At 42.6% G+C, this 12,231-nt stretch overlaps 1 protein-coding gene across 1 annotated transcript; it reads left to right on the top strand.

Moving 5' to 3' along the window:
- The first annotated feature begins 7,062 nt into the window (after positions 1-7,062).
- LOC145411567 (uncharacterized) lies at positions 7,063-12,023 on the top strand. Its single transcript, XM_080281577.1, has 3 exons — positions 7,063-7,156; positions 10,114-10,930; positions 11,428-12,023. The coding sequence occupies exons 1-3, from the start codon at positions 7,144-7,146 to the stop codon at positions 11,882-11,884; spliced, it is 1,287 nt and encodes a 428-aa protein (XP_080137703.1). The 5' UTR covers positions 7,063-7,143; the 3' UTR covers positions 11,885-12,023.
- Positions 12,024-12,231: the final 208 nt, after the last annotated feature.

Here is a 12,231-nt window from a genome sequence, read left to right as displayed (position 1 = left end):
TTGCCATTGCACTTGACATCTCAAAGGCTTTCGATCGAGTCTGGCATAAATCTTTAATTTCCAAACTGCCCTCCTACGGTTTCTATCCTTCTATCTGTGCCTTCATCGCTAGCTTCCTTTCTGGTCGTTCTATAGCTGCTGTTGTAGACGGCCATCGTTCTTCTCCTAGATCTATCAACAGTGCTGTTCCTCAGGGCTCTGTCCTATCATCAACTCTCTTCCTTTTATTCATCAATGATCTTCTAAGCTGTACATCTAACCCTATCCACTCATACGCTGATGACTTCACCCTTCACCTTTCCATTCGGTTCCCGCAACGCCCATCTCAACAGTTACTTCAACAAACAAGGGAAGAGGCTATGGCACACCTAATGTCTGACTTGGCTCGTATCTCTGACTGGGGTAAAAATAATCTGGTTGTTTTTAATGCATCTAAGACTCAGTTCTTACACCTATCAACCCGACAAAATCTTCCACAGTTGTACCCACCAATGTTTAATAATATTTAGCTTAATCCTGCATCATCCTTGAACATGCTTGGGGTTTCATTTACTCGGGACTTATCTTGGAAAGATCATATTACATCTCTTGTAAAATCTGCTTCCAAGAGATTGGGTGTCCTAAGCCGACTCTGCTCTTTCTTTACCCCTGCACAATTGTTGACTCTATACAGGGATTTTATCCGCCCCTGTGTGGAGTACAACTCTCATGTGTGGGGAGGCTCCCCACATACAGCTCTTCTCAATAGGGTGGAGTCAAAGGCTTTTCGTCTCATTAACTCTCCTCCTCTTACTGACTCCCTTCAACCTCTGTCTCTTCGCCGCACTGTTGCATCTTTATCACTTTTCTATCGCTACGTTAATGGTCACTGCTCCTCTGAACTGTCTGCTTGCATTCCTCCACCTATACGACGGGCGCGTAGCACCCGTCTGGCAGCAAACTCTCATCCCTTTTCTCTCCAACTCTCTAACGCAAGAGTTAACCGTTACTCCCAGTCTTTCATTTATGCAACAGGTCAACTCTGGAACTGTCTCCCTCTGTCTGTATTTCCTGCTGCCTATGATCTCCAGATTTTCAGACGCAGTGTGTCCAGGCATCTCAAAATGATCGGATCTTGAATTTGGCTCTCTATTGTATTTTGTTTTTCTCTTGGAGGGAACTGTTACTGCGGGCTCATGGCCTTTGGTTCCTTCTTCCTCGCATAAAAAAAAAAAACTTTTTGCTGATTTTTTTTTCTTTTTCCTGCTGACTACCCTTTTTTGCTGATTACTTTTTTGGCTGACTACTCTTTTTGCTGTTTTTTTTTTTTTTTGCTGACTACTTTTTGCTGATTACTTTTTTTTGCGAACGGTACTTCTGCTGACAGCATTAATTATCATTATTATTATTATTATTATTATTATTATTTATTATTATTATTATTATTTTCATCATTATATATTAGTTTTTATTATTATCATTTCATTTGTTATTATTATTGTTTTTGCTATTATTATTATTATTATTATTATTATTATTATTATTAATTTCTGCAATGTGTGAAGTAAAACTACAAAACGCCCTTATCTCAATCCTATCCTCCTTAACCCTTTCAGTCCGATTTTCTCCCCAAGCTGATTAAAATTGACTGGCGGATGCAAGAATATATTGAAAGTGTCATCGAACTGAAGTGATTACAGAATTTTATTATTATTATTATTATTATTATTAATTATTATTATTATTATCATTATTACTATCATCACTACTACTACTACTACTACTACATCCACCACCGCTTATGCTATTACCTCTATTACTACTACCTCTAGTACTATTACTACTATTACTTTAATAATAAAATCACCTACATCCAAATAGGAATTATATTGTGAAGATCAAAGCCAACCCTCATAATACAGATCACCCTTTGGGGTTGCAATGTGAGATTAACACTAACTCTCATATTCCCTTCCTGCTTTCTACACCCTTCCTCACTTCATCCCTCAGTTGGAAAAAGGTCACAATGATGCTGATGATGCTAGTGATGCTGGTGATGATGATGATGATGATGACAAAGATAACGATGATGATGATGATAAAGATAATTATGATGATGATGATGATGATGATGATGATGATGGTGATGATAAAGATGATGATGATGATGATGATGATGATGACGATGATTTTTATTTACAAGAAGGCTGAATGGGGGCGTGTCAGTGCCCACATTAACACCGTCAACCTCCCCCCCCCCCCGTTTTTTTTTTCATTCTCGCATACTTCAGACAATTTTTACATGGATTTCATATAGAGAGAGACTTTCAGAACTAGAGAGAGAGAGAGAGAGAGAGAGTTAAGTAATATGCAGCCTCCTTACGCAATCCCTCCTACAGCCGCGTAAGAATGACTAGCACATTATTCAGCACTCAGCTCCTATGACTCACTCTCAGATGCATAAAATCGTCTGGAGGCAGCTGGAAGAGGCATAAAAGCGTCTGGACGCAGCTGGAAGAGGAATTTAAAAATTTGTCAGGAAGCAGCTGGCAAAGAGGAAAAAGAGTTGTCCCGATCATGAGAAAGTTCGAGGTGTCAGTATTGGCTCTTTCAGGCTTCTATGACCCACTGAGCTTATGTCTTTCTTGGAGCTTCTTGCATTCTCCAGACGATTTTGTTCCTTTCTCTCTCTCTCTCTCTCTCTCTCTCTCTCTCTCAAATGAAAGTCTGATGTCATTCGTCCAGTCCGATACGTCGTGTGGTTAGAGCAAGAGTGAAATAAGATACTAGGTACTCCGGTTGAAGAGTTGAAAGAATGACTGGCACTGTCTGAGAGAGAGAGGGAGAGAGAGAGAGAGAGAGAGAGAGAGAGAGAGAGAGAGAGAGAGAGAGAGACTTAAATTAGGTTATGTTGGTTAGTTTAGGTTAGTTTAGGTCATGTTAGCTTACATTAGGTGAAGGTAGGGTACGCTAGGCTAGGCTACGTTAGGGTAGGGTACGTTAGCCTAAACTAAGATAGGGTATGGTATGGTAGGGTAGGGTAAGGCAGAATAAGGTATGTTAGCACAGGGTAGGCTAGGGTGGGGTAGTTAAGACTGGGGTAAGTTAGTGTAGGGTAAGGTAAGGTAGATTAAGGTAGGTTAGCACGGGGTAGGACAGGGTGGGGTAGGGATGATTGGGGTAAGTTAGTGTAAGGTAAGGTAACGTAGATTAAGGTAGGTTAGCACGGGGAAGGATAGGTTAGATTAGGTCAAGCTAGGGTAGGCTATGTTATGCTAGGTTAAATTAGCTTAGATTAGTGTAGGCTAGGTCATCATGACTGGATGGGAGAAGTGTTGAGTCAAGATGACTGAACAGTGAGCAAGGGGGGAAGGAACGAGGGTTATGTAACGGAGTGTTACGATTCTCGAGGTCATACTCATTTATACTCTTCACTTTAACTTGTTCGGTAATTGCTGCCTCTCCGTCTTGACTGCTGAGTTATAAAAGGCATTGCCACTGAAGTATGATCCTAGTCACGAGGAAGTGCTATAGAAATGATGTAGAATCGTACTGGTGTGTAGTTCTGCCACTGAGCTGTAACATGTCCTTGAGATACGCAGCTTAGTTGAAGGAGGAGGAGGAGGAGGAGGAGGAGGAGAAAAATAAATAAAAAAATGAGGAGGAGGAGGAGGAGATTAAGAAAAAAATGGAAAAGGAAATAGAGGAAAGGAAAATGAAGAAGAAAAAGAGAAACATAAGGAGGAGGGGAGAAGAAGAAGGAGAAAAAGAGAAGAAGACAGGGACTCAACAGTATAAAAAGTCAGTGTTACGTAAGTCCTAAACTATCCTCAACCTCCCTACAAGATTCTCTTTCTCTCTCTCTCTCTCTCTGCGTGATTTCCTGGTTCTTTTGTCATTCTTTCTTGTTTTTCATTTTTCTTTTTTATTTCTCTACCGACGCCGCCCATCGGCTCTCTCCTTTCTCTCTCTCTCTTTTTTTTTCCGCCGTCACTTCCGCCGTCCCGCAGTTTAAAGGGACCACTCCAAGGTGTTAGTTTATTATTGTTTATGTACATGTGTTTGCTTGTTTGTGTCCTTGTGTTTGAGTACGTGTGATTGTGTTTTTGCGTCTTTGTGTTTCAGTATGTGTGCATATGTTTGTCTGATTGTGTTCGCGTTTGTATGCTTGGCTCGTCTGCTTATAAGCCTTGTTTGATTTTTGTGCAGTCTGTTCTTTTTTTTTTTTTTGTTGAGTGTGTGTGGATTTATGATTCCATGAATGTGCCTGTGAGTATGCTTAAGCACTTGTTTGATTATGTTTGACTGATTGCCTGTTTGTTTGCTTTTTTTCTTGACTGCCTGAGTGTGGCTCCGTTTGTTGTTGTTGTTGTTGTTGTTGTTGTTGTTGTGTGTGTGTGTGTGTGTGTGTGTGTGTGTGTGTGTGTGTGTGTGTGTGTGTGTGTGTGTGTGTGTGCGTGAGTTTTGTATCCTTGCCTGTCTCTGTGAATGATTGTTGTGTAAGCTTGATTTATATATATTTTATATATTTTGTCCGACTGCTTGTGTTAGTGTTTATATGCCTGTCTGTGTTTCCTAGTGTTTCCTGCTGAGTGTTTGCTTAATATGACAACACGGTATAGGAAAAAAATACCGGGCCTTAGGGAACGGATGTCTAGTCTATGCTCTTAAAAAAAAAAAAAAAAGGGCCAAACTTTTAACCCCTGGAATCCGGGGACATTTATTTATTTTTTTATTTATTCTAGCTTCCTTGATATGATTTTATTCAAGTTAGAACGAAATCTATTTATTTCAAACCAATCCGGTAAAGAAAAAAGTCTACCCCAGGCTGGATAAAATCGTCTGGATAGCAAGAATGAAAAAAAAAAAAGACGTGCTCGGCCTGAAGGTGTTAAGGGAGCCTGCTAGCCCCCCAAAGCCTGACCCTGAAGCTCCGGTAAGCATGACAGGGCTGTTACTCATGGACGCTGTGTGCATGTTTACGCATGAGCTGTAGCATTTACGTAAGGACCCGTAGGCCGAATAAGTTGGTTCCTCTACAGACTCGTTTTCCATTTGTATTACACCCATGGGTATAAGTGCTTCTGGTGTGTGTGTGTGTGTGTGTGTGTGTGTGTGTGTGTGTGTGTGTATTTATTTGGAGGACTGGTAGTGTTTGTGAGTCTATGTACATACAGTATTATCGACGAAACCTGGGCATTGTGTGAACTTAAGAGAACACATGTAAGGACACACTACGGTATTGCACTCTCTTTGTAAATACCCGTCATCAGCTGGGATCGAAATAAAGTCTGCATGGTTGGTGGAGTCGGGGAGAAAGTTCACCTAATACTTCACCCCCTTTTACTTGTCACTTTCCTCTGCTGGCTCATATTTACGCTAAGAGGGGCTTGGTATGTTTCTCTACCCATAGATGATTCTTTTCGATGGGATGCGTCAGGGAGGACTGCGACGGACATGCCCTACGCGTGAAGTAGATGCAGAGTAGCAGAAGATTTTTTTGTTCTTTTTTTATGCCCCTAACTCTGTACGCAGGGGCCACAAACTCGACTGCCAGATGTCAAAAGGTTAGTCATTAACATCCTTAGCCAGAGTAGACGCGACCATGAAAGGGGTAACCGCTTCACCCCGATGACGTACCTCAATCGTCAACATCACCCTGACCTCTTTTCTTACGTAGGATTGGGTTGGGAAGCTCTCTGTAAAACTTTCAAAAAATCGCCAATATAACTGTCGATGAATTAAGTACTGCATACTTTACAAAATGAAATATTCTTGTAATTACTGAATTGCCTGAACGCGACTACAAAGGACCAGAGAAGCGTAAGAAAGAAGAAAATTGCTTGCATGTCCACCTTCCATTGTGCAGTTGAAGGCAGGGCGTTAATCTAACATGAATAATGCCCTCTGTCTGCAGGCACACTAAAGGAAGAAGGAGAGAGAGAGAGAGAGAGAGAGAGAGAGAGAGAGAGAGAGAGAGAGAGAGAGAGACAGAGACAGAGACAGAGAGAGAGAGACAGAGAGAGACAGACAGACAGACAGAGATTGTCTAATATAATGTGTGTGTGTGTGTGTGTGTGTGTGTGTGTGTGTGTGTGTGTGTGTGTGTGTGTGTGTGTGTGTGTGTGTGTGTGTGTGTGTGTGTGTGTGTGTGTGTCTAACCGGGTAAGTCTGATGAGTGACTTCCTCTGCCCCTGAAACTATCACGACCCCACCCTTCCACAGGTCCACCAAGCTCTGTTCACTTTAACTTGGCCTAAAATTACCGCACCTTATGCTTGAAAAACTATCCTGTAACAAAACATTAACTCTAGGATATGGTGCTGGTCACGAAGAAGTGCTTTGGATTCTAGGGAAGGCTACAGGCACTGGACTCCTTTTGTGCCGACAGATGAGGTTTTAAAGATGTCACGAATTTAAAGAACACTGACTACCAACACACATTTATTTAAATACCAATACGAGGAATAAATACTGGTGGAAGCCAGATATGAAGCGTTTCCATCGTATTAGGCAATTTCTTCATATGCATTACCTGCGCTATCAGTTACCGGCTACAGATAAAGATGAAATTAAACATGAGGATAAGATTATACTGTAGAATGTCTCGTTAGGATTAATTTAATGGTAAATTATTGTTTCCTCCTGTCCTATAAAACTTTCTTGTCCTGTCCTTTTCCCACGGGTTACGTGTGCTCTATTTGCCGCGCCCGCGCTGCTGATGGGAAGCTCTGCCACCTTTGTTATACCTTCTTCTCGCTGTTTTGGGAGCAGTGAGAACCCAGCAACAGTTCAGCATCTCTTCGGTATGGGTTGTGAGGCATTCTGAGGTACTACTTGCCGTTGTAATCTCTCTCTCTCTCTCTCTCTCTCTCTCTCTCTCTCTCTTTCTCTCTCGGCCAACGTATAAGGACGTACTTGCTCATATACCCCGCCAGTCCCCTCCCAACCACAACACTCCACCCATCAACGCCCCCACAGTCTCATTCACAGGATTTCACACACTCTTTTCTCACTCCATCCTCGGATCGCTTGTCTTGCTCCTTCCTCGTCTCACTCTGTCTCGTCGAGCACACCAAGTCAGGCCAAGTCGCATTTATTTTTGTTCTTGTCTCAGTCCTCGTCTCAGTGCGCTGTCTCGTCTCGTCTCACTCCGTCATCCTCATGGCTGACACAGGTAAGCCGTATCCTGTTTATTTTTATTAATTTTTCTTTTACACTTTGAAGGACAGGCCTCAGTTACTTATTTATTTATTTATGTATCCTCTGATGCTAGAAAGGGAAGCCTTCATGCGGTGACACCAGGACGAGTATAACGGTTCGGTTATGCAAACATTCCTCAACTCTCTCGCTATCCCCCCCCCTCCCAGAAAAGGATGGTGGACTTCAGGAGAAAGGCGATTCAAGCCTGCAGTCCACTGGGTTCACGTTCATATGAGCCTGGGACATCATCAACAGCAAGCACATCATAAACGGATCCACACGATTATAAATATGCCACCGCGGGAAGGCCTCTCTTTAGCACTTGTAAATTGGTCAAATATTGTTCCGGTGTCTGTTCTCTTTAAGCTGGAGGAGATTATCGTCCGTCTGAAGTTTATTTCCGTAATTCAGTGACAGAGTAAAGCAGTACTACAGCCTTACATCCATTCCATAGCACTCCTTCGGGACTAGTGTCATATTCTCGTACTGAATATTTTTATAACGGCTTAGCGTTCATGATGGAGAGATGGTAATTTGACGCCTAGTTAAAGTGAATAAAGTAATGTTCAAAAATAATAAACAGCCACGTCGATCAGGCCGAGGACGTCATTAAATATTTTACGTTTGCAATCAACAGACGATTTTACTCAGCTTAGGACTGAATTTTCGAGATGGAGGGGTTAGATACAGGCTTCATCAGCTCCTTCACTCTGATGACGTATTTTGTGTTATTGCTCAACCGGACGATTTTATTCAGGGATTTATGGAGAGTATACAGGGGAAACCAATCACTCTGAAATATTCAACGGAAATTGTTTATAACCTAGAGAAAGAGAGAGAGAGAGAGAGAGAGAGAGAGAGAGAGAGAGAGATTTCTTCTCAACATACAGTACAACCACATACCACAGAGTAGGATGTCCTTCAACCATCCCTCAGCCCACCGCCCACCCCCCTCTCTCTCTCTCTCTCTCTCTCTCTCTCTCTCTCTCAACACTGGCTAATATGCGCCATGAGATAGATGCATAAACCCCTACCCATTGACAAATATACATCTCTCTCTCTCTCTCTCTCTCTCTCTCTCTCTCTCCGCTATGCATGCGTTGTTCTTGCCATCTCCAGTCGATTTTATAGAGCTTAAAGGGAGACTTTTTTGAACTGGAGGGTTGAGGTAATTTATTGCCTTAATGATCAGTATGTTACTAGTTTAGGTGAATAAAATCATCGAAGGCAATCGTCTAATGGTAGCAACAATATACTACTACTACTACTACTACTACTACTACTACCACCACCACCACCACCACCACCACCACCACCACCACCACCACCACCACCACTGCTGCTGCTGCTGCTGCTACTACAACAACTACTACTACTACTACTACTACTAAAAAAAACAATAATAATAATAATAATAATAAAACTGTCCCCACGTCTTACTTTCTGCAAAATCAGCTGTCAGTCCTCATAGTCACGTCTTCTCTGGTAATTTATTCCATCTACCCCCAGACGATTTTACTGAGCTGAGACCCTGGGTGTCGATACCGTCACCAATAATATAGTTCTTAATTAACTCTCTCATGGCAGCGACAATTCTAGTATTTTATTGTATATCCGGACGATTTTCTTGAGCTGGGTGGGTCGTATATAGGAATCTGGGGCTCGTATTCCCGTCGTTTAAGGAAGCTTCCTAACACTGCTTCCTGAGTGGTTTATTTTGCTTTTTACTCCTTACCCTCCTCTTCATCATTTAAGTAATTTAAGTAAAATAGTACCACTATTTTCAGCATAAATGACGTAAAAATTGATATTAACCACTCATACAACATGAATACTTAGTCATAGTTGAATGAAATATAAGTCGTAGTTATAAAGTAGGAATGAGTCTCCTTGGTTACTAGTCAAATTTATCCTCCAGTCTGACTACATTTGGCCATTAACTGAGTTGAAAGAGGTTAGAAATCTTTGTCAGACGAGATTAAACTGAGTGTAGTGTTGTCTCGTCCATGAGGGGGATAATGGTGACGGTTTTGGCATCAGCTCCTGTGACTCACTCCCAGATGAATAAAATAGTCTGACATTAGCTACAGTAAGATGCTGGCGTGGATACTCGTGTTGGATGTTTTTATGCCTGGGGAATTATAGCTAGGGAATAATCGTGGAATATCAAACCTTTTTTTACAGTCTCAGTCCTTACACAATCGTCATAAACATCAAACCGAATATGACATTTCCTTACCTTCCTGGAGCACTGAATTGACAGTGGGAGCGTGGGGCATGACCAAGAGCATTATTCAAACACTTTCCATAAATAAGACTGCTTTTTTGTAACTTCACTAATGCAGCTATACTCTTCACAAACTGCACTGAATACTGAAGTGAAATGTGCGACAAAGCGACCTGGTGCCTGATACTAAGTAATTGTTGTGGAGAATTGTTTATCGCAGAAATTCGGTAAAATCCTTTAGGCTATGAATACAACGAGAAAAACGCGGGATTCCACACAACGCAATGTATCTGTGACTTGCCAGCTGGGCTTGATTTATGATTACCTGATAGGACCGTGGCAGGACACACTGGTATCAAAATTTAGTGTAACTTACAAGAAACTTCTCATTAGTTATTAAAATACCACTAACATTTCTGAAACTTGGCCAAAAGTTTAAAATAGATATGAAACGCCTGAGGGTGTTTGTAGCAGTTATTATTATTATTATTATTATTATTGTTATTATTATCATCATCATCATCATCATTATCATCATCATCATCAGAGCACATCTTTAGAACCAAATCTTTAATTTCATGTATATAAATGGTTAGGCTGTACTGTATATTCAAAATCTGTTCAACAGTAAGATAGTGTATTGCAAAATTTATTCAGTCATTAATTTTTACATTAGTACTCAAAATATTTTTTTGATTCTACAGTGGAAAAGGAACAGCCAGCGAAGAGTGGTGTGACGCCCCAGAGTCTGGTGACGGAGGAGCACGTGAAGGCGGCACTGAAGGCGGACAAGGGCAGTGACGCACACCTCTCGTCCTGGTCTGTCGTGGAGTTCACCAGGCCGGGCGACAACTACGCCTGTGTCGTCTCCAGTGTCAAGGTCAATTTCTCACTCCACGACCACAACTCAGAGGTCGTGTACATCGTCAAGCTTAACCCGTGCAGAAGTTTCAAGGAATTTGAGGAGTTAACTAGTAGCATTTTCGCTAAGGAGGCCAAGTTCTATTTGAATCTTGTGCCAGAACTGAACTCTGTCCTGAGAGAAACTGGAGAAAAACCCTTAAGATTCCCTATATGTTTCCACGGCGGCCTGGAACCTGGAAAAGAGATCATATTCCTGGAGGACCTACGTGCTCGAGGGTTCCAGATGTTTGACCGTAGACGAGGCTTGGATGTCCCACACGCTACTCTTATCCTTGAGGAGCTGGCCAGACTGCACGCCGCTTCCAGACTCCTAGAGGACAAAACTCCGGGACAGGACCTTACCAAGACGTACGACTTCCTAGCGGATGATGTGATGTTGTGTAAAGATGGTGCCGAAGATGTGATAACGCCTGTTTTAGCACAACACGTAAACCAGGGTATTGCTATGCTGGAGAAAGTTGGTGGCTATGAAAGAGGGATTGCTTGGCTTCAAAACCTCATTCTGAAACTCTCTGATATTCTTAAACAGCAATTAGGCCCCAGCAAGTACAATGTGGTATGTCATGGGGACTGCTGGAACAACAACGTGCTCTTCAGGTAGGTGTACTAAATAATTGTTGATTCACTGAGGATTTCACAGGATGCATACTTTATAATTTCGGTTTGATTTCACCAAACGAAATTGGGTCACTATCATAACTTGAACAGAAAGCTGTGGTTGCATATAGTTCAAGGAGCCTTGGTTAAGCGGCGGGAATGGTACTGTTCCAACTGACTCTTTTGCTGTTTTCTCGACTTTCTTCCATCCAAACCTACCCCCAAACCTTCCTTTTATTTCTTCCCCCTCTTCCCTCCACATTCACCTCTTCACTTTTAATCAGGAGCGGGCTATCGGCAGGTACAGTGATGATGGTGGGCCAGTGGATGTGATGCTGCTGAACCTACAGATAAACTCTTTCAACTCCTTCCACCATACCCACTTTCTTGTCCCTCAGTGTACTCCCAGCCTTACTTTCCTTCCCCCCTCCCCACCGCTGCTCTCTTCTGCTTCCACAGTCACCTCCACAGACCTAAGCTACACTATTTGTTCTAAGGTATGATGAGGAGGGAGAGCCTGTGGAGGTGATACTGCTGGACCTACAGATCAACCGTTTTGCTTCTCCCGCCACCGACCTCAACTACATGCTGTACACGAGCCTTACAGGAGAGGTCAGGAGGCCTAACTTGGACGCCTTCCTCAACATCTACCATGCTGCTTTCACCGCCGTCATGGAGGCTGCCGGCAAGGAAACCATCTTCACCAGAGACCAACTCAAGCATGAGTTCAGGGACAAGAACACAATGGGGGCCATTTTCGCTTTGATGATCATTCCAGTTATTCTCCTGGAGCAGGAAAACGTACCCGACATGAACAGGGAGGACGGTAACGTGGAGGAACTCATGAACGAGCTAAAGACAAAGGCCTTGGAAACACTGGAGACGAACCCACTCATGCGCCCGCGGTTCCTGTCACTGTTTGATGAAATGATGGAAACGGGTCTCATTCCTTAAATCGGGTGGCGAATTATTTACTGACTTGTTAATGCAAATATGCCCGCAAATTAGAGTGACCTGAAGTGTTCAAGTGGAGCGTGGAAAGGTATTTATTGTATCTATCCACAAAAGTATGGTAGCAGAAGCAGTGGTAGTAGTAGTGGTGGTAGCAGCAGTAGTAGTAGTACAAGTAGTAGTAGTAGTAGTATTACGGGAAGTTGTAGTAGCAATAGTAGTAATCCCAGGCCTATCTGAGCGTGAACCAGGTGGACTGCAGGGCGAAACTGCTCTTCTTCTGCAGACCACCAACCCCCTTCTAGGGGACTGAGTGGGAACTGAGAGATGTCTGCATAACCAAGCAGCTC

Source organism: Coenobita brevimanus, chromosome 90, assembly GCF_032717465.1.
Source record: "Coenobita brevimanus isolate Jiangsu-jjx chromosome 90, ASM3271746v2, whole genome shotgun sequence".
NCBI classification, from domain to species: Eukaryota; Metazoa; Arthropoda; class Malacostraca; order Decapoda; family Coenobitidae; genus Coenobita; species Coenobita brevimanus.
This window is presented reverse-complemented; position numbering and strand designations above follow the sequence as displayed.

Bases quoted from the DNA above. Each gene is read 5' to 3' on its own strand.
- LOC145411567 (XM_080281577.1), top strand. The intron at 10,931-11,427 runs GTAGGTGTACTA...ATTTGTTCTAAG, and splicing joins AACAACAACGTGCTCTTCAG to GTATGATGAGGAGGGAGAGC.